The 22,671-nt window shown below is 40.7% G+C and overlaps 1 protein-coding gene across 2 annotated transcripts in view; it reads right to left on the bottom strand.

Annotated features, from left to right (window-relative positions):
- vps35l (VPS35 endosomal protein sorting factor like) overlaps window positions 1-22,671 on the bottom strand; it is a 162,466-nt gene that overhangs the window by 81,904 nt on the left and 57,891 nt on the right. For both annotated transcript variants that reach the window (XM_078559173.1, XM_078559174.1), the window contains exons 14-20: window positions 19,942-20,064; window positions 17,374-17,420; window positions 17,133-17,244; window positions 16,317-16,433; window positions 9,890-9,943; window positions 9,714-9,794; window positions 7,403-7,465 (exon numbers count right to left, since the gene is read on the bottom strand). In XM_078559173.1, coding sequence (XP_078415299.1) covers window positions 7,403-7,465; window positions 9,714-9,794; window positions 9,890-9,943; window positions 16,317-16,433; window positions 17,133-17,244; window positions 17,374-17,420; window positions 19,942-20,064 — 597 coding nt within the window. The remainder of the gene's footprint in view (window positions 1-7,402; window positions 7,466-9,713; window positions 9,795-9,889; window positions 9,944-16,316; window positions 16,434-17,132; window positions 17,245-17,373; window positions 17,421-19,941; window positions 20,065-22,671) is intronic.

Below are 22,671 nucleotides of genomic sequence, written 5' to 3'. Positions count from 1 at the left end.
CAAAAGACAAAACTGAAGCACTTGCAACCACCTTAAGCAAGAGGTGCTAAGTGGATGATCCATCTCAGCCTCCTCCTGAGGTCCCCAGCATCACCGATGCCAGTCTTCAGGTGATTCGATTCACTCCACGTGATATCATGAAACAGCTGAAGGTACTGGATACAGCAAAGACTATGAGCCTTGACAACATCCCAGGAGCTGTACTGAAGTCTTGCGCTCCAGAACTAGCCAGCCAAACCATTCCTGTACAACACTGGCATCTACTTGGCAAAGTGGAAAATTGCCCAGGTATGTCCTGTACACAAGAAGCAGCACAATTCCAAACCAACCAATTACCGCCACATCAGTCTACTCTCGATCATCTGCAAGGTGATGAAAAGTGTCACTGACAATGCTATCAAGTGGCACTAACTCAGCAATAACCTGCTCACTGACACTCAGTTTAGGTTCTGCCAGGGTCACTCAGCTCCTGACTTCATTACAGCCTTGAATCAAACATGGACTAAAGACCTGTATGCTTTAAATCAAGGCAGCGTTTGACTGAGTATTGCATCAAGGAGCCCTAGCAAAACTGAAGACAATGGGAATCAGGGGGAAAGCTCTCCGCTGGTTGGAGTCATACCTAGCACAAAGGAAGATGGTTGTGGTTGTTGGAGATCAGTCATCTCAGCTACAGGGCATCACTGCAGGAGTTCCTCAAGGAAGTGTCCTTGGCCCAACCATCTTCAGCTGCTTCATCAATGACCTTCCCATTATCAGGAGGTCAGAAGTGGGGATGTTCGCTGATAATTGCACAATGTTTAGCACAATTCACAGACTGCTTCAGTATCTGAGGAGTCATGTCCAAATGCAGCAACACCTGGACAACATTCAGGTTTGGGCTGATAAGTGGCAAGTAACATTCATGCCACACAAGTGCCAGGCAATGATCATCAACAAGAGAGAATCTAATCATCATGCCTTGACATTCAACGACACTAACATTGCTGAATCCCCCACTATCAACATCATGGGGAATACCATTGACCAGAGACTGAACTGGGCCAGCCACATAAATACTGTGGCTACAAGAACAGGTCAGGTGCTAGGAATTCTGAGGGAAGTAACTCACCTCCTGACTACCCAAAGCCTGTCCACCATCTCCAAGGCACAAGTCAGCAGTGTGATGGAATACTCTCCACTTGCCTGGATGAGTGTAGCAGGATTGTCATAATCCTGGACAAAGCAGCTCGCTTGATTGGCACTCCATTCACCACCTTCAATATTCACTCCCTCCACCACTGACGCACAGTGGCAGCAGTGTGTACCATCTACAAGATGCACCACAACAACTCACCAAAGTTCCTTCAACAGCATGATCTACCACCAAGAATGACAAAGGCAGCAGACGCATGGCAACACCACCACCTGCAAGTTCCCCTCCAAGCCAAACACCATCCTGACTTGGAACTATACCGCTGTTCCTTCACTGTTACTAGGTCAAAATCCTGGAACACCTTTCCTAACACCACTTTACATCAAATGGACTGCAGAATTCAGGGCAGTGGCTCACCACCACCTTCAAGGGCAATTAGCGATGTGTAATAAATACTGGCCCTGGCATTGACACTCGCATCCCAAAGAATTAAAAAAATGTTAAATCTTCCACAAACCAGCACAATTAAGAATTTTTTTTTGTCTTTACTGGTCTATGGATTTCATGGATAATAGCAAAAATCATTTTACTGTGCACAATGCATTCAAAATAATTACAAAAGCAACTGTGGAATATTTCTGCTTCTGTAGATGTACCTTTGCGGAATTGTTGGAGCAAGAGGAGAACAAAAACATTTCCCCGGACAATTTTAATTGAAGAAAGAAAAATACATTCCTGTTAAGCTATTAATGGCTCAATTACCAGGTGCAAAAGTATAGGTTTTCAGCACACCGCAGCATGGTGTCACTGCCAGAGTAGGAAAGTCAATAGCTCCAATCTCCTGCTCTGATCACACCTACCCAAATATGAAGGCCATAATGTCTCCCTGCAGTGGAGAGAAAGCAAATGGTTGAAGGTGACCTGTCCAAAATGTCCCAGTCACTGTCCAAATTAATGGTCAGCAAATGTCTGGGGCAAACCACAACCAGCTCAACCACTTGGGGGAAAGAAAAAATCCAACTATCACTGAAATATACAAGGAGAAATTTACACTGGGAAAACATACATAAAGAACACTTGGATATACTAAGTAAGAAAGCAAGAAACATATTATTTAAATCAGGCTTGTCCAACCGGAGGATATAATATTTCTCATAATATTATTGGAATTTATTGTAAAATAGAGTAATAGTGGGATGCGTCTATGTGTGTGTGTGTGTGCGCGCGCGCACGCGCACACATATGTGTTTAAAACTTAATTGAGATAGAGGCAGCCAGTCTGGGTGTTTTGATCTAAGAAGAGAGGTTAGGTTTGAAATGTTAATTGGATAAATATGGGGAAATTTAGAAACAAAAGGTGTCAAGGAAACATATTTGAATTTTGAAATAAACCAGGCTAGATTGTTTTCAAAGCAGGGTGAAATGTGTCACCTAGCCAGGTGGAGTTTAGAAACAAGCATGCTTACTTTTCCCAAAGATTACTGGTAAAACTTAGTGCTATGAGAGGGTTTTATTATCAGGGAAATAAAGTCCAAAAACATAGTGAAACAATGGGTATTTGCATTCAAAGAGGAAGAAATGTATAAAGAAGGAGCAAGGGCTGTGTGTAAGGGAAGGCACTTTTAAGATCTTACAAGTATGAAAAGCCTTCAGCATTTATGCTTCAAGCTGCTGCCTTCAAAGGACTGAAGTTAAGAAAACTCACTTAGAAATCAACTTGTTTAGGGTATCATGTTTCCTTGCCTGGGTCTATTAAAATCTGTGTCTTACTGTTGCCTTAATAAAAAAGTGTAACTGGGAGTTAGATTGAATAAGGGGATTTAGAATTTATCATAGTAGTAATTTGTAGATCTACGTTTGTACTTAAAATCATTTCTCTTATCAATAAAGATTTAATCTAATTTTGTCAAAACCCTTAAAACTTGGTGGTCTAATTACTACTGAATTCAAGGCCCGCACCTCGAAATTTATACAAATTGAAAATTAGTTGTCACAGTTGTATAAAACCTTGGTGAGGCCACAGCTGGAGTACTCTGTGCAGTTCTGGTCGCCTCATTATAGGAAGAATGTGATTGCACTGGAGGGGGTGCAGAGGAGATTCACCAGGATGTTGCCTGGAATGAAACATTTAAGTTATGAAGAGAGGTTGGATAGACTTGGGTTGTTTTTGTTGGAGCAGAGAAGACTGAGGGGCGACCTGATCGAGGTGTAGAAGATTATGAGGGGTATGGACAGGGTGGATAGGGAGCAACTGTTCCTCTTAGTTGAAGGGTCAGTCACAAGGGGACATAAGTTCAAGGTGAGTGGCAGGAAGTTTAGGGAGGGGATGTGAGGAAAAGCTTTTTTACCCAGAGGGTGGTGACGGTCTGGAATGCGCTGCCTGGGAGGGTGGTGGAGGCGGGTTGCCTCACATCCTTTAAAAAGTACCTGGATGAGCACTTGGCACGTCATAACATTCAAGGCTATGGGCCAAGTGCTGGTGTATGGGATTAGGTAGGTAGGTCAGGTGTTTCTCACGTGTCGGTGCAGACTCGATGGGCCGAAGGGCCTCTTCTGCACTGAGAGATTCTGTGATTCAGTGGGTTGTTTCAAGTTTCCCTCTGGGATTTGAACAGCTCGGCATTTACTATCTGCTGTGTCATAGCAGACTGCCAACATGCAGAAATTATAAAATCAGACCAGATTAGTATGGGGAACTATTCAAATTTGTTTGGAAGTTTGATTTAATGATCAACATAACTATAAATCTAATTTTCATACATCGCTTCAAATCCTTCCCACCTTGCACTTCCTGGCCAAGTCCCCAACTAAATTGAGTTTCTGCATGCAAGAATATGAAGTGACTAACTACATTCACACATAAAAAGACCAAAATGAAATTGTTTAAAAAATAATTGCCTCGTTGCAAAATAATAATTCAAAATATTATTTGAACTGTGCCTTTAAATGTGGATATTCCTTTCCTGCTGAGCTTGTGTTACAACGTGTATTTAAACTACATATACTCGTTTCTTTCTCCAAAAACTGAATTCAGCTTTGCGATAGGAAACTAAATTTCAAACAACTTCCAATTAACACGCTAACTTAAATAACATCATCTGCAAAGTAAATATTCCAAAAGTGGAGACATTCTACTCAGTGAAAGCAACTGCAGACTGCCAAAATGTATACTGCACTTTGAACAGGTTGTTACGCTGCTTGCCACTGGCAGAATTTATACATAGGGCAGAATTTTCTGCCTGTCGGGTGGGCGGAGCGGGAGCGGGTGGGTGTGGACCCGATTGACGTCCCCGCCGCCATTTTATGTGGGGGGTGGGGCCAATTAAGGCCCGCCCAGCGTGACACGCACCCAGAAGCGCTGTGTGCTCCTTGTGAGGGTGGGGTGGGGATTGCCCGAGTCGGGAGTGTGAGATGCCTCAGGGAGATTAGTTTTAAGTCCAAAAAGTTGAAAAAAGTGACGAGAAAGTTTTTATGACATGTCCCCTCATCTGAAACTGTCACATGTGCTGGGACCACGTGCATTAATTTCGATAATAACTTTAGTCAAAATTTTAAATCATTCATGAAACCTCATCCCGCCTGTGGATGAGGTTCCATGGAAAATGCGAAGGCCGCCTGGGTTCTTCACCTGCCCCCCCGACAACCTTAAGGTTGGTCGGGCAACTCCGTTAATTATTTTAATTGAGACTTAAATGGTCTTAATAGGCCTTTGACAGTTCAGCTGAAAGTCTGATGTCAGGACACACGCCCGGCATCAACATGCGTCATTTTATGCCTCGGCGAGCGGGCCCCGCCCCTGCTCACTGAGCCAAAGATTCAGCCCATAGATTTAGGGCTGGGCCATGATTTAAGTCCATTTTCACAATATACAGATTAGCAGTCAAAAATTCCTCTTTCATTTAAACTCTTATTTTTATTCTACCTGATTTAAAAATAAAACTTGCGATTATAAACGTTTATAATTTTTCCACGTGGATCACAACTTTTCTAGCTGCCACCTTCATTTGAAGGGTGCCCTAGGCATGGATTAGTTTGGCCTCAGCCAAACTTCTTGAAGCTTTTTTTTTTAAAGAAACAGAACAACTCTTGGCTTAAAAAAGGTGATTTCTTGTCCTTCATCTGGACATTCTGGAACAGTTGAAACAAATTGAATTGGTGTTACTTAGTCCAAACTCATGCTAAATAGAACCAGCTCACAATTCTTTTCACCAATTTGGTGATTACATCAAATCTGAAGCCGAGGGAATAAATAGTAGATTTTGCAAGGATAATTGCGCCATGTTTTGTTGCTGAAAATGCCTTCTATTCAGAAACTAGCTAGTACTGGAGAGTGAACTGATACTAATCTTCTACTTCTTTTCAGATTTACAGAGCCAAATGCTAACAATTACCTTGATATCATACTATTCCAGGATGTGTATTTAAGCAGACGAGTCTGCAGTTAAGAGTGGAATTTTACAATCAATTTTTGCTTTTTTGAAAGGCTGATAGAAATTAGGAAAAATACAACCTAAAGTGAGTTTCAATCCCAGAGCAAGTGCGTCAAAAACCAGCAAAGGATTGGCTAGGATGCACCAGTTCAGTAAGATGGAGTATGAGATCCTTGAAAATACAATCACAATCGAAGATCACCAATGCATCTCTGACAAAAATCAAGGAATTTTGGCTGGTTTAGCCTGGTAATTGTGTCTTTATTTCAATCGCAGTATACAAAGAGTTTTAAGACCAGCTGTATTTTTGATCCTAGCCTAACTAGTTAGACTTTAGTTCGGTCGCCTGCAAGAAGAAAGCAGTCAAGCCATATAATTCAAACAAAAATATACCGTCTAATTTGTTTAATTACATGCACCACTTTAAATTTTTTTGAAACGTAGCTGATACTTATGCATAACCAAGAAGCCCTCGCGCTATTTCAGGGGTATTAATAAAGATATACATATATCACACAAACACATCATAGAATCATATAGCTTGATAGAGATGGCAAACTATTTGTTAATGTCTTGACTCAAGAAGCTGCGTGCTTTATCTACAGTAAATATAAATGTCACATTACTGTTAACCATAGAGTAGTACGGCACAGAAGGAGGTCATTCAGCCCACCAAGTCCACATCAGCTCTTTCAAAGAGAAATGCAGATGGTTCCACTCCCCTGCTCTTCCCTGTATCCCTGCATTTTTTGCTCCTTCTAGTATTTATTTAATTCCCTTTCGAAAGTTGCTATTGAATCTGTGTCAATCACCCTTTCAGGCAGTGCATTCCAAATCCTAGCCACTTATTGCACAAAAATGCTTTTCCCTTATGTCACCTCTGGCTCTTTTGCCAATTACCTTAAATCTTTGCCCTCTGGTTATCCACTCTTCAGACATTGGAAACGGTTTCTCTTTAGTTACTATATCTAAACTCTTCATGATTTTAAACACCTCAATCAAATTTCCTCTTAGGAATATCACCCCAGCTTCTTTAGTCTATTCACATGACTGTGTTAATTATTAAGTCGACTGTGTTTAATTATATGCAAGCGGAGGGCATTAACTGAGGTTTCAGTTTCAAGTGAACACCGTGTAGCTACATTACATAGACCACAGCAGTTCAAGGCAGTGGCTCACTACCACCTCCTCAAGGGCAATTAGGGATGGGCAGTAAATGCTGGCCTTGCTAGCAACACACATTCCAAGTACAAAATTTTGAAAAAAGAATCAACAAACTGCTTTACTTCATCCTAAAGTGAACACATGGAATAATGACAATTAATTTCATTTATTTAATTTGCCTTTGCATAGTAGAAAAAAATGACACTCCTCAGGCAAGAGTTCTGCCAATGAGTCATCGCTGATGCCCAATTCCTTGCATGTACGGTACATCATGAATCACTTATTGACGAGTATTTCTCTTGTTATACAGTTAAAAGGCTCATGCATACCATCGTTTCACTAATATTTGCTATTGCAAGTTAATTTATATCACATTGTACATTGTCGTATCGCACAATTTCTATAACTATGAGGTTTTTAATGAGACTTATCACAAAAAAGTAAACTTGACTATGCTGATAATTATATCAAAAGCAGTATACCAATCTAGTTTTGGCAAAAACATGTCACTTTTCCCAGTCTGATGCATTATTAATAGCCACTACACTGGTAACAAGAATGCATTTGATTACGTGCTTCCTATACTCTAATGTAGCTGGAGGAAGCATCAATGCAAATTTAAAAAAATACAGGATGAAAAATTTGCAAGAACAATTAAATACCAACAACTTACCATTGAAAATAAAACTGCAAAATCATGGAACTGATTTAGTACTTTTGCAATAATTGATTGAAGCTGAAATAAAAAAAATCAATAAAGTGAGCAAGCATGAAAACCAGAACCATTCAACTACAATGACTTTAACATTTTACTATTAACATCTTTTCATTAATGTCAGGTACACATTTGGATGAAATTTATACTAGAAATTTTACAGTGCTTTAAAAATACACAGGCAATAATGTGTGTGAATTGATGCATCTGAGAAGAAGAATAAGGAGGTAGTATCAACTAAAATGGCACAATTTTAAAAGGTGAGCAGGGAGAGAGATCTCAGAATTCACACCTTCGAGAAGGTGGCAGGTCAAGTTGGTAAAGCTGTTAAAAAGCATATATATCTTTTTAAATAGAGGCAGAGGTACAAAAGTAAGGAAGTTATGATAAACCTTTAAAAATCACTGGTTACATCTTATTGAAACATAACATTTTGAGGGGTTTAACAGCAGGATTGATGTGGAGAGGATGTTTCCCCTCATGGGGGAATCTAGAACTAGGGGGCACAGTTTAAAAATAAGGGTCTCCTGCTGAAGACTGAGATGAGGAGAAATTTCTTCTTTCAGAGGATTCTCTTCCCCAGAGCATTGGAGGCTGGGTCAAGGCTGCGTTAGACAGATTTTTGATCAACAAGGAAGGCAAGGGTTATGAGAGGCAGGCAGGAAAGTGGACCCAAGGCCACAATCAGCTCAACCGTGATCTCATTGAATGGCGAAGCAGGCTTGATGGCCTACTTCTATCTCTTATGATTTTATCACGATCTTATGAGCTGGAGTACCACGTCTAATTCTGAGCACTATGCTTTAGGAAGGATGTCAAGGCTTTGGACAGGATGGAGAGCAGATTTACTGGAATTAGACCAAGAATGAGGGACTTCAGTTATTTTGAGAGGCAGAGAAGCTGTGATTTTTCTCCTTAAAGCAGAGGGGGTCAAGAGCAGTGTTACAAGATGTTCAAAATTATGAAACGTTTAGATAAGAGTAAATAAGGAGAAACTATTTTCACTAGAAGATGACAGATTTTAAGGTCATTAGTAAAACAGCCAGAGGGGAGAAGACAAATTTTTTGATGGAAATTGTTCTGATTAGGAATGTGCTTCCTGGGAGAGTGCTGGAAGTAGATTCAATGGTAACTTTTAGAAGGGAATTGCAAAAATACTTGAAAAGGAAAAATTTGCAGCCGATCGAGGAGTGGAACTAATTTTAAAGCAGTTACCAACATATTGTTAACTACTAATCACTCATAGTACAACATATAGGCAGAGACTCAGACTAATAGGGTTAGAAAATAGAGGTTCTTGAACCAGAGCACACAGGTGTAATTTAGTTCCCATTTTAAAGTCATACATTCTGCCTTTATTTTTATTAAACATTTTGGTATGATATCTAAAAGCCAAAATGTGCAGCTGGAACACAGGGGAGTCTCCTCTAGAATTTGAAGAGTGGGAGTTGAGAAACTGAAATACGAGAGGAGTCCTGCTGTTAGGAGGCTGTAATTACACTGATAATTTTCATAGGCAGTTTCTATTCTAAATGTGGATGAGGGAATTTATAATGGAAAAATACCAAAAGCATTACAAAATGTGACAATAAATAAGGGTTATGCAGACAGGAACAGCACACAAACATCAGGTTTCTCATATAAAGGGTAAAACAACTACTAGAAACCAACAATTTCAGATAGTTGGGAATATATTTTTCAAAACAAAATAGGGATGGTTTAGGGAGATTATCCACTGAACATCTGACCCCAGTTGGTCTTAGGTTTGATCACTCGCTGCACTGAGTTAGCCGGCCTCTGCTGAGGTAATGTTAGAGGCACTGTAGCGGATCACAGCTCCCACGGATTTGAAAAAGAAACAAATGCTTTTATTATCTCAACCATTTAATTACTATCTTATAAACATTTTCTGCAGAACAGGAGTTTGCACAATATTTCAGATTTCTTGATGAAAGCAACATTTCGTTTGCAGACACCACTAGAATAAAAACATATACACAAAACCCAGGAATTTTGAGGACATTACAAATATATGTATAAATAGAATAAACTCACTAGAGGTTCTACTAGCAGAGAAGGATTCTGACTATTTCATCTCTATTCTTTTTCTAGCACCGGTGTTTTCCCTCTATGCATAGATTAAAACGAGTACTGCGACATAGCAAGAATCAAGGATGAGAATTATGGTGCAATAGGATAACACAAATCATGGAAGAGAATGACAGAACTTTACTTCTTCTAGCTTCTTCCAAAATTTGTAGTACATTACCTGTGGATAAGCATCTTCAAAAGCTCGGTCTGGAGTTAAATGCTTAATGACATCTGATAACACAGTATTGACTTCTCGCTTCTGTCAAGTTAAGAATTTTTTGTATTAATATTTTTTCAAATAAATATACGTCTGAAAACTTCTGGCATGACTGTGCTGCATAAACTCCTACTTACTGTGAAATGCCTGCATGTGTATTCTATCCAAACCTCAGCACAGTTAACATAATCCTAAATAATACAACAGCAGAATATTAATTTCAAAAATAAGAACTTACTATACCAATACTAAATTTTCAAGTATTAAAAGTTTATGCAAGAGGTTATTTATATTAAAAGCAAAATACTGCGGATGCCGGAAATCTGAAACAAAAACAAAAATAGCTGGAAAAACTCAGCAGGTCTGACAGCATCTGCGGAGAGGAATACAGTTAACATTTCGAGTTCATATAACTCTTCATACAGACTCAAAACGTTAACTGTATTCCTCTCCGCAGATGCTGTTAGACCTGCTGAGGTTATTTATATTCTTGTTTTGATTTTAAAAAAAAGAATATTCACAGATGTATAACAATAGCAAGTTAGCTTTCGTACCTTCAATACAAACCACAAAAATTTGGATTTTTTTCCCCGCTGCCATGGAGAATGTACCAGTTGATTGTGGCAGACAATTAACTGCCAAGCATTGTTTGAAATTTAAACCAGGCAACTTGACTGATTGGTCAAGGCATTGCCCTGAGGAATGAGTCAATGAATGGCTGTCATTGTTTGTGTCCTTCATCTGTTTTGATTAACAACATTCACAGTGACTGGCTTGTTCATCAGTAACACTTAACAATAGTTATGCTTCTTGATAATCATAGCCAGGGAATTTCCTGTAAAGGCTTTTCTTCCCACTCCATTATTTCAGGAGTCCTAAGGATCTATTCTTGGATAAAGGTAAAAATACTGCGGATGTTGGAAATCTGAAACAAAACAGAAAAACTCAACAGGTCTGGCAGTATCTGTGGAGAGGGAAACAGAGTTAATGTTTCCAGTCTAATATGACTCTTCTTGGATCTCTCTTATTTCACATTTATTTGCTGCCCCTCAGAGATGTCATCCAAAACTCATCAGGCTCCACACGTACATTCACAACACCAAGCTCTACTTAACCTCACCTCTGAGGCTTCCACCCCCTCCGATTCAGCATACTCCTCATGTGATTTTCAGCATTGGATGTGGAAAACTATGTTTCAATTAAACATTGAGAAAATCAAAACCATCGTCTTCAATCTCTACCACAAACTCCATTCACTAGTCAACAATTCCACCCCCCTCTCTGTCTGAAGTTGAGCCAGACCTTTTGCAGCCGAAGTGTCCTATTTGACCGAGAGGAGTTTCAGAATCATATCACCCCCATTTTACATTTTTGCAACATAGTTCAGCTCCACTCCTGTTTGAGCTCATCTGCTGCTGAAACACTCAGACCTCAGACTTGACTATTTCATTGGTCTCTTTAACCATAAGAACTCAAGAAATAGGAGCAGGAGTAGACTACACAGCCTGTTGGCCCTGCTCTGCCATTCAATACAATCATGGCTAATCCTGGGCTTCAACTCCATTTCTCCATTTTCCACCTGCTCCCCATATCCCTTAATATCCCTGAGACACCAAAAGTCTGTCTATCCCAGCCTTAAATGTACTCAGTGATGGAGCACTCACAACCCTCTGGGGTAGAGAATTCCAAAGATTCACAGCCCTTTGAGGGAAGGAATTTCTCCTCATCTAGGTTAAGTGCACTGTCACAGAATGCACTGGTGGAGAGTGGAATCACTGCGAGTTTGGTGAGAAGGGAGTTTGGGGAGGAGGGGAGGGAGGTGTTCTTTTCTTTTTCTTTCTCTATCTTTCTAAGTCTCCAGGAGACCAGGAGTTGAAAAGCTGCACAACAGGGGTGATTTTTGAAAACATCCAAGAGTAACATCACACGAGAAACATAAGTTCATCGAACGGAACCAGTGCGAGAGGAGTGGTGGCCTTGGTAAGGAGGAACTGGTGAGTATTTCTACCGGCCAGTCTTTAAAGTAAAAATTGGTCATTACTTTAGATTAAATAGTGTTTAAAGTATTAGTAGTAAAGTAAGGTCCATGGTATATATTTAATATTCTTTAAACTAGAGGAAGTAAAAGTAAAGAAAGTAATTTAAGGGTAAGTCATGGCAGGGCAGCTCGGTCACATGGAATGCTCCTCCTGAGTGATGTGGGAAGTCAGGGTCCAGTGTCCAGGGTGACCACTTGTGCAGAAAATGTTTCCAGCTGTAGCTACTCGAAATCCGCAGTTTGGATCTGGAGCTGTGGCCGGAGTCATTGTGGAGCATCTGCACGGCTGAAATCTTCGTGAATGGCATATACAGTGAGGTGGTCACACCACAGATGAAGAATGCAGAGGCAGGAAGGGAATGGGTGACCGCCAGACAGACTAAAAGCACTAGGCAGGTAATGCAGGAGTCCCCTGGGTTCATCTCCCTCTCCAACAGATTTTCTGTTCTGAATACTGCTGAGGGAGATGTTTTCTCAGGGGAATGCTGCAAAGGATACTGTTGGGGGAGGCAGTGATATAGTGGTATTGTCACTGGACTAGTGCTCTAGAGACCCAGGGTAATATTCTGGGAACCAGGGTTCAAATCCCACCATGGTATTTATTCCCATCATGGCCGCAGATGTGACACCAGAATGGTTTGTTGCCTTCCCTGGTGCCAGGGTCAAGGATGTCACTGAGCAGCTGCAGGGCATTCTGAAGGGGGAAAGAGTGAACAGCCAGAGGTCATGGTCCATATCGGTACCAACGACATAGGCAAAAAGAGGGATGAGGTCCTGAAAGCAGAATATAGGGAGCTAGGAAATAAATTAAAAAGCATGACCTCAAAGATAGCAATCTCAAGGTTACTCCCAATGCCACATGCTAGCGAGATCAAAAATAGGAGAACAGACCAGGTGAATGTGTGGTTGGAGAGATGGTGTAGGTGGAAGAGATTTAGATTTCTGAGGCATTGGGCCCGATTCTGGGTAAGATGGGACCTGTACAAACTTCACAAGGTCGCACTCCGGCAGGACCGGGACCAATATCCTCACAGGGGTATTTGCTAGTACTGTGGGGCAGGGTTTAAACTAGATTGGCAGGGGGATGGGAACCCGAGCAGGGAGACACAAGAGAAGGAAACCGATATAGAAAAGAAAGATAGAAAAGTAAAGAAGCAAAAGTGGAAGGCAGAGAAAATAAGGGCTAGCAGTAAATAGGACCACAGTACAAAAGATGATGGGTAAAAAATGTTAAAAAGACAAGTCTAAAGGCACTGTATCTGAATGCACAGAGCATTCGCAATAAGGTCGATGAATTAACAGCGCAAATAGATGCAAACAGGTACAATATCATTGCGATCACGGAGACATGGCTGCAGGGTGACCAAGGCTGGGAACTGAATATCCAAGGGTACTCGATATTTAGGAAGGACAGGCAAAAAAGAAAAGGTGGGGTGGCAGTGTTAGTTAAGGATGAAATCAATGCAATAGTGAGAAAGGACATTGGCTCATAAAATCAAGATGTAAAATCATCTTTGTGAAGCTAAGAAGCAACAAGAGGCGGAAAACATTATTGGGAGTTGTCTATAGGCTATCCATGCAGCTCTCAACCTCGCGGATGTACCACAGTGACTCCAGCCGCCACTCGAGCTCCAAAACCTGGAGCTCAAGGTTCTGCAGCTGGTGATACTTCCTTCACGTGTGGTCGTCTAGGACACTGGTAGTGGCCACGACTTCCTACATACTACAAGACACGCATTCCACACAACTGAACTGTCCTGCCATGGCTTCAATTTACTTTCCTTGTGTTAACTTTATTTTACTTTGGTTTAGTTATGCAACTTTATTTTATCTGGCCTCAACTTAACTTTATTTCCCTATTGCTTGTGCTTCTTACTTAAATGTAAGTAGCCCCTTCTTCTTTTACATTACACTCTGTCTCATCAAAGTCACGATTCTTGCTGCACTCCACCGTTTACTGCCTGCCAACCTGAAAAAGCCCTGTTTATGTCCACTCGCTGCTTTCTATCTGTTAATCAATCCTCTACCCATGCTAATATATCACACCCAACTCCATAAGCCTTTAACTGGCCTATTAACCATCTGTGTAGCAGCTTATCGAATGCCTTCTTAGCCAGCCTCCGACCTTGTATTCTCCATAGATTTCAGCTCATCCAAAACTCTGCTGCCCATAAACTAACTCACACCAAGTTCCGTTTACCCATCACCACTGTGCTTTCTGATCTTGATTAGTTCCTACTCAAGCAACATATCAAATTTAAAATTCTTATCCTAGTTTTCAAATCCCACCATGGTCTGGCCATTCCCTATCTCTAATCTCCTCCAACATGGAGTCATAGAGATCTACAGCACAGGAAAAGGCCCTTCGGCCCACCGAGTCTGTGCCAGTCAAACAAGTACCTAACTATTCTAATCCCATTTTCCAGCACTAGGTCCATAGCCTTGTATGCCATGGCATCGCAAAAGTGCATCCAAATACTTCTTAAATATTATGAGGGTTTCTGCCTCTACCACCCTTTCAGGCAGTGAGTTCCAGAGTCCCACCACCCTCTGGGTGAAAAAATTCTTCCTCACATTCCCCTCTAAACCTCCTGCCCCTTACCTTAAATCTATGCCCCCTGGTTATTGATCCCTCCACCAAGGGGAAAGTTCCTTCCTGTCTACGCTATCTATGCCCCTCATAATTTTATATACCTCAATCATGTGCCCCCTCAATCTCCTCTGCTCCCGGAAAAATAACCCCAGTCTACCCAATCTCTCCTCATAACTAAAACTCTCCAGCCCAGGCAACATCCTGGTAAATCTCTCTGCACACTCTCTAGTGCAATCACATCCTTCCTATAATGCGGATTCCAGAACTGCACACAATACTCTAACTGTGGCCTAACCAACGTTTTATACAGTTCCAGCATAACCTCCCTGCTCTTATATTCTATGCCTCAGCTAATAAAGGCAAGTATCTCATATGCCTTCTTAACCACCTTATCTACCTGCTCTGCTACCTTAAGGGACCGGTGGACATGCACACCAAGGTCCCTCTGATCCTCAGTATTTCCCAGGGTCCTACCATTCATCGTGTATTCCTGTGCCTTGTATGTCCTGCCCAAGTGCATCACCTCACACTTATCTGGATTAAATTCCATTTGCCACTGATCAGCCCATCTGACCAGCCTGTCTATATCCTCCTGTAATCTAAGTCTATCCTCCTCACTATTTACCACCCTGCCAATTTTCGTGTCATCCACGAACTTATTGATCAACCCTCCTACATTCAAGTCTAAATCGTTTATATACACCACAAACAGCAAGGGACCCAACACCGATCCCTGTGGAACCCCACTGGACACAGGTATCCAGTCACAAAAACACCCCTCGACCATCACCCTCTGCTTCCTGCCACTCAGCCAATTCTGGATCCAATTTGCCAAATTGCCTTGAATCCCATGGACTCTTACCTTAGTTATCAGTCTGCCATAAGGGACCTTATCAAAAGCTTTGCTGAAGTCCCAGCAGACTACGTCAAATCTCTGTGCTCTTCCAATTCTGGCCTCTTGTACATTGTTGATTTTCATCACTAACACTGGCAATTGTGTCTTTAATTGCCTTGGTCCCAAGCTCTGGAACGCCCTCCCCTCCCTCTTTAAGATGCTCTTTAAACCCTACCTCTTTGGTCAAGCTTTTGGTCAACTGTCCCCATGTCTCTATGTGTGGCTCACTATATAATTTTGTTTGACAACACTCGTGAAGCACTTTGGCACATTTTACTACATTAAAGGTACGGTACTAATGCAAGTGCTTGAATGTTGTTCATAACTACAATTTCCAATTAACCACAACTAATCAATAGAAACAGCACATACTCCCATCGCCATCCAATCAACAATACAAAGCAGATGATTCAGATTAGTCTGATTTAAAAGGTTAGAGCCTTCTAACTAACTAAGTATAAAGCAAAAACCACTTAGCACATGCTTAGTTTTGTGCTTTATAGCAGAAAGTAAGAAATCTATATTGAGCTCTCTAACAGGTTAGGTAATTTAATGTACTTGGGTGAAAAGAGGCATGAACTTTATATTAATTTAGCTAGAATGAAGTTTGCTGATGCCAGCTTGAAAATATTTCCTTTTCTTTTATCAAATTCTGGCAACCTGCAACTTCTGCCACTCCAGTAGAAAGGCCTCAGAAAGCAGCAGTACAACATTGACAATAATGGGCAAGGCAAATATCAACATGTTATTTCAAGATCATCAGTCATGCTGCATGAATTTTAACTCAAACTGCAGAATGTATAGGAATGATAATTATAGGCAGCGCCACACTTTGTCTTCCAGATTCTACAAAAACAGAAATGCATGTCACCTATAACCAAGCATATATATTTACACAGATCCAAGTTAATTCAAATTTCACATTTCCCAACAGATACGTCTGAAGCGCTCATGTGCCTTCAGTAGGTTTACAAAACTCATCTGATCTGAGCAATTAACAAATATGAGTTTTCTTATCTAAACGCATGCACAACTGACCTGGGGATTCTTTAGTTTAGTAATAACCTTCCAGGCTTCATTGAGAATCTGCAGCCTGTCATTCTCAGGAGGATCAGCCAAAACCAAGTTCAACCCCAGGGATTGGAAAAGAAGATGCTACAGTACAAAGGGATCAAAAAGCAGTAGGATCACAGTAAATTGCCATAAAATACTATCATACTGTATTGCAACACAAAACTAGGACTATAAATGTACTAAAGATAGAAAGACGTGTATATAATACCTTTCAAAACCTCAGGAAGTCTTGAAGCACTTTACAGCAAATAAAATTCTTTTGAGGTGTAGTCACTAGTGTAAGGCAAGAAGCTAAGAGCCGTCACAGCAAGGTCCCACTAACAATAACGTGCTAATGATCAGATAATTTGTTTTGTGATGCTTTAGTGAGGGGACCTTTTAGTATTAATCATCTAATTAAAATTAGACCACAGTCCTCTCAAGTCAAGGCCCACAACCCACCAAGTATTTATGTCACTGAAAAGAAAGAAATTCACATTTATGTAACTTATCATATATGAGTAACATTTCAAATAGTTTCGCACAAATTATTTTCAAAGTGATAACTGATATGAAGGCAGCTTGGCAACCAATGAGATTAATAATTTAATCTGCTTTCATGATGGTGCCCGAGGGATGCAAATTGGCCAAGATTTGGAAAAACTCCTTGCTCTGCCTCACATCATGCCACATAACAGTCAGAGTCTCTGTTTAACGTCCGACATGTAGGATGACAAGTTCTGGAATATGGATATACATCACAAAATGTGTCACTCCTTTTTGATGTTATGTATTATCTACCTTTGGAAAACCAGATTCCTCACAGTCCTTTATCATGCCAATGAAATCCATAGATCTTGTTGCAATGAATTCCGGTCTGAATGCTGACATTACTGAGTTCAACAGCAAAGCACTATTAGAAATTGTGGAAAAAAGATCAAAACACACAAGTAAGGAGGTATACACGGTCTTGTGTATTTATATACATATATTTTGTACGCCATGACATGAGACATGTAGAGAGAAATTCTAGATTACTTACTTGTTTGCAAGTTTCTTGCACCTGTCCATCATTTCTGTAAGTAAAGCCTGTAAACAGCCATAACATTTTCAATTTTTAAGCAGCTTATTTCTGTATAAGGTATGGTAGGTGACTAAATAATTCAATTCGTTATTTTTAATGTTTCTAATTCAGCAGTTTATTAAATCACCTCTACTTGTTGCACAACTTTGTAAAACACCTTAATTATCTACTGAAAAAGATTAAACGTTCTAGAGGCACAAACTATTTTTTTTTTATTTACCAAGTTTGCTCATTTTGCACTTCAACACCACAAGATATTGAAAACAACTGACAATGTCATCACTGGTTTAAGCACAAGCTGGCCACACTATGTACCTGATTGAAGTGCATGTTTAAGAAGATAGAACAAGCCCAGGTAACTATAAACCAGTTAGCTTAACATTGGTGCTAGGAAAAAATAATGTCATAAGTACTCAAAAATATAAAACAGTAAAGCACCTAGAAACCAAAAATATAAGGAGTAGTCAGCATAGATTTCAAAAGGGAAGGTCATGCTTGACCAGCCTTATGAAGTCCTTTAAGAAAGAGTTGACAAAGATACTGTAGTAGACGTGCAATATATTTGGATTTTCAAAATGCTTTTAAGGGACTGCATAGTAGCTTTATGACGCAGGTCAGAGTATGTGGAGTCAGGGTACATGTAGCAAAATCAAGCAAGCTGAGTACAGAAGAGAGAGTCAGGGTTAAAGGCTGGACAACTGTGTTCGAAGTGGATCAGTACCGGGACCATTGTTTTTCATAATTTACACTGATAACTTGGGCTCGGGAATCGGCATTACAATTTCAAAATTTACCATTGACATCAAATTGAGGGGTGGGGATGTCCTAGTTAACACTGAGGAAGATTGCGACAGAAGATAAGGAGACATTAATAAACTTGCAGAATGAGATCATAATTTAAAGATGAATTTCAACATAGGTGAGTGTGCATTTTAGTACAAAAGGATAAGGAGGCCACATACTGCTTGGTTATTAAGAGTCTAAATGGAATGCAGCAGCTAGAAGAACCAAGTATGCAGACACACAAATTAGTAAGACTAGCGATGCAGGTTAATAAAGGCATATATCAAACAAATCAAGCACAGCAGTTCATTTCTAGAGGGATAGTTTAAAAAGCAGAGCTTTGTGAAACCCGTATTGAACCTTGTTAGACAACACTTCATGATTACAAAAGCATTCGAGAGGGTAAATGTACAGGAAACGTCTTGCCTTGTGGGGGAGTTCAAAATTACAGGCCATAAATAAGAAAGTCGCTAATAAACCCAGTAAGAAATTCAGAAGGAAACTTCTTCAAAGGGTGGCAAGTATATGGAATGTGCAACCACAAGACAAATAGCATAGATGCTTTTAAGGAGAAGCTGGGTAAGCATGAGGGAAAATGGACTACAAGGATATGCCAACAGAAAGGGAGTGGAAGGAAGCACATGCGGATCATAAACAGTCTGTTTCTAAGAGTCTAACATCTAAGGACTCCATGTAACACTATCCAAAATAACAAAATACCACTTAATAGTCTGACAATGCGTTAAGCTGCACCTCATTAGGTTTACCAGACTTGCACTTTTGTCTAATGTCATGTTTTTCATCCAATAACAAACCACAGGTTCTCACTTGGGAAATATTCCATCATTGAAAACTGTCAGTCAGATGCTATGGCCAAAAAAAAAGGGAGGCACTGCTGGTCCTAGGCTGCTGCTGCAGATTACCTTGTGGTTAGTTTTGGATTAGCATCAGTAAGAGTAAAAGAGATGGTTACCTTCTCAATCAAGCATTTAGGAGGGGCAGATTTGGAAAAGGGCAGAAAATAACTGGAAGCAAAGAGCTGGGGGTGGGCAAGAAATGAGAATGTATTACAAACGCAAAGTTAAGGAACACTCAAATTCACTAGAGCTGAACACCACAACATCCAAATGCCTGGAATTCCAGCAAGACTCTAAATCTGCTTATCAAGATTTGGAGGATATGGAAAGGTGGAATTCTCTTACAGATTTCCAGGAATATTCTCTAATGAAAATGATGGAGAGAGCTTTGGCCCATATTAAAATTATTGTATTCATAAGCTGCTAATGGATTTTTTTATTCACTATAGAAAAATATGAGGTAGTAGCATGGGTCAACTTTTATACTGTCTATTCCTATATTAAGTTTTTGGTGGAAAGAATGTTGCTGCTAAATAACCATGTAACCATTAGAAATGAGAAAATCCCATTGGCTCTAAAGTCAATAAGCTTACAATATAGACATAATTTGGATTGTTTGACAGTAGGTTTAAGAGTTTTATTCAGACAAGGGAAAAACAAGCTGCTCACTTCTAGAGCCGTGTACTTTGAGTACCTGTGTAGCAGCCTTCATAGCAAGTCACAGCAAGAACAAAGGTTCACCAACAGGGCAGCATAAAAGGAATCCCAGGTTTGCAGTGTGAAGTACAACCTGGTTTCACAGCATAAACAGCAAAACGTTTAACATACTCTTAAATTAAAAAAAAAATTCTAACAGCATTTTCAAGTAAAGAAAATTAAAATGAACCTCAGGTGCTCTGTACGCAATACATTGAAGAATCCAGTCTATAGCAGGAGTGTACAGTGTAAGGTATACTGGAATTTCTACCCGCTGCACAGCCAGCTGGTTCTGAACTGTTTCGCCATGAATCTGCATTGAATAAAACAATGGTTACCAAGGAATTATAATTTGCTGACTTTGTTCATTAACAAGACCATAAGTATACCTGGACTGTGTATTCAAAATGCCCAGATTTTCCTAACAGCTCATATTTGAGCACCTAGAACATGCCGAGAACCACAAACATTATAATAAATACTTTAAAAGAACGATTGGTGAGAGATTAATAAACAGCAGTACTTAAACAGAAGATGGCCCCTTACACAGATAAAAAGGTGGGATCAAAACAAGAGCCCACATGAATTGCTCCAACTCACTCCAGTAAAACAAGATAGCTGTACTACTACCCCATGTCCAAAGTCCATGATGCCAATACCAGCAACCACTTTAACATGAACTCCAACTCCACCCACAGACCAGGTTTTACAAGCTCCAACAGAGACATAGTTCAAAACAGTGATAACATTACAGAACATTATAGCTATGTTGAGGGGGTTCTGATGATGTAACAGACAGGGTTAGGGTATTTTGGTTTGCAATGTTAAGCAGTGTACCCCAGTGATGGGTGCTGAAACAATTTGGCCTGGGGTCTGGAAATGCAGCAGGGTTCCAAAAATATATTGTGAATTGTGGACTGTACAGAAACTTGGAAAGTACAAATAAATCAAGCAGGCAGAATGATGGAATCACTTATAGTGTGAGGGCATGCACTGTGGATGAAAAAAATGGCAGATGGGAATATAAAATAAATTGGGAAGCACTCGAAGACAGATGAACTAAAAGATTTAGTCATGTCAATTAAAATTTCAGGTGAACTAGTTAATCAAAAAGGCTAATGGGATGTTGGGCTTCACAAGAATGAAAAAAAAGCAAAGGCATATTCCTGCATTTATAGGGAACACTAGTCAGGTTGCATTTTCAATAAGTGTTCAGTTTTGGGTGCCCTACTTTGGGAAGAATATACTGGCCTTAAAGATGATCCAGCTGGATAATACCTGGGGTAACTACACAGCTATGGTGAAAGGCAAGGTAAAACATGGAATATATCCACTTAAGGCAGAGGAGATTAAACAATAGTCCATTAACAATAACAAGAGAAGCTGATAAAGGTTTTTTTTTCATTTATTCACAGGTTGTGGGCGTCACTGGCTGGGCCAGCATTTATTGCCCATCCCTAGTTCCCCTTGATAAGGTGGTGGTGAACTGCCATCTTGAGCCGCTGCAGTCCATATGGTGTAGGTACATCCTACAGAGCTGTTAGGGAGGGAGTTCCAGGATTTTGACCCAGTGACAGTGAAGGAACGGCAATATATTTCCAAGTCAGGATGGTGAGTGACTTGGGAGGGGTACTTCCAGGTGGTGGTGTTTCCATCTATCTGCTGCTCTTCTCCTTCATGATGGTGCTGATCATGTGTTTGGAAAGTGTTGTCGAAGGAACCTTGGTGAATTGCTGCAGTGCATCTTGTAGATGGTACACATTGCTGCTACTGTGCATCGGTGGTGGAGGGAATGTTTGTAGATATGGTGCCAATCAAGAAGGCTGCTTTGTCCTGGACGGTGTCAAGCTTCTTGAGTTTTGGGGGAGTTGCACTCATCCGGGCAAGTGGAGAGTATTCCATCACACTCCTGACTTGTGCCTTGTAGATGGTGGACAGGCTTTGCGGTGTCAGAAGATGAGTTACTCACCACAGGATTCCTAGCCTCGGACCTGCTCTTGTAGCCACAGTATTTATATGGCTAGTCCAGTTTAGTTTCTGGTCAATGGTAACCCCCAGGACATTGATAAGGGGATTCAGTGATGGTAATGCCATTGAACTTCAAGGGGCAATGGTTAGATTCTCTCTTGTTGGAGGTGGTCATTGCCTGACACTTGTGTGGTGTGAATGTTACTTGCCACTTGTCAGCCCAAGCCTAGATATTGTCCAGGTCTTGCTGCATTTGGACATGGACTGCTTCAGTATCTGAAGAGTTGCAATTGCACGATGTTCAGCACTATTCATCAGCGAACATCCCCACTTCTGACCTTACGATGGAAGGAAGATCATTGATGAAGCAGCTGAAGATGGTTGGGCTGAGGACACTATCCTGAGGAACTCCTGCAGTGATGTCCTGGAACTGAGATAACTGGCCTCCAACAATCGCAATAGGTGCTTGATGGCCAGCTCGGACACGATAGGCCTGTTTCTGTGCTGTATAACTCTATGACCATTCACGACTGGATATGGCAGGACTGCAGAGTTTAGATCTGATCTGTTGTTTGTGGGGCCACTTCGCTCTATCACCTGCTGCTTATGCTGTTTGACATGCAAGTAGTCCTGTGTTACAGCTTCACCAGGTTGACACCTCATTTTTTAGGTATGCTTGGTGCTGCTCCTGGCATGCCCTCCTGCACTCTTCATTGAACCGGGGTTGATCCCCTGGCTTGATGGTAATGGTAGAGTGGAGGATATGCCGGGTCATGAGGTTACAGATTGTGTTGGAGTACAATTCTGCTGTTGCTGATGGCCCACAGAGCTTCATGGATGGCCAAGTTGATCAGGAATGACTCTCCCTCCAGCGGCAGAATCCAGAACAAGGGAATGCAATCTTAAAACTGAAGATAAACCTTGCTGTAAGTAATGCCAGGAAAAGTTTCTT

The sequence above is a fragment of the Cetorhinus maximus genome, chromosome 15 (assembly GCF_964194155.1).
Source record: "Cetorhinus maximus chromosome 15, sCetMax3.hap1.1, whole genome shotgun sequence".
NCBI lineage: Eukaryota > Metazoa > Chordata > Chondrichthyes > Lamniformes > Cetorhinidae > Cetorhinus > Cetorhinus maximus.
This window is presented reverse-complemented; position numbering and strand designations above follow the sequence as displayed.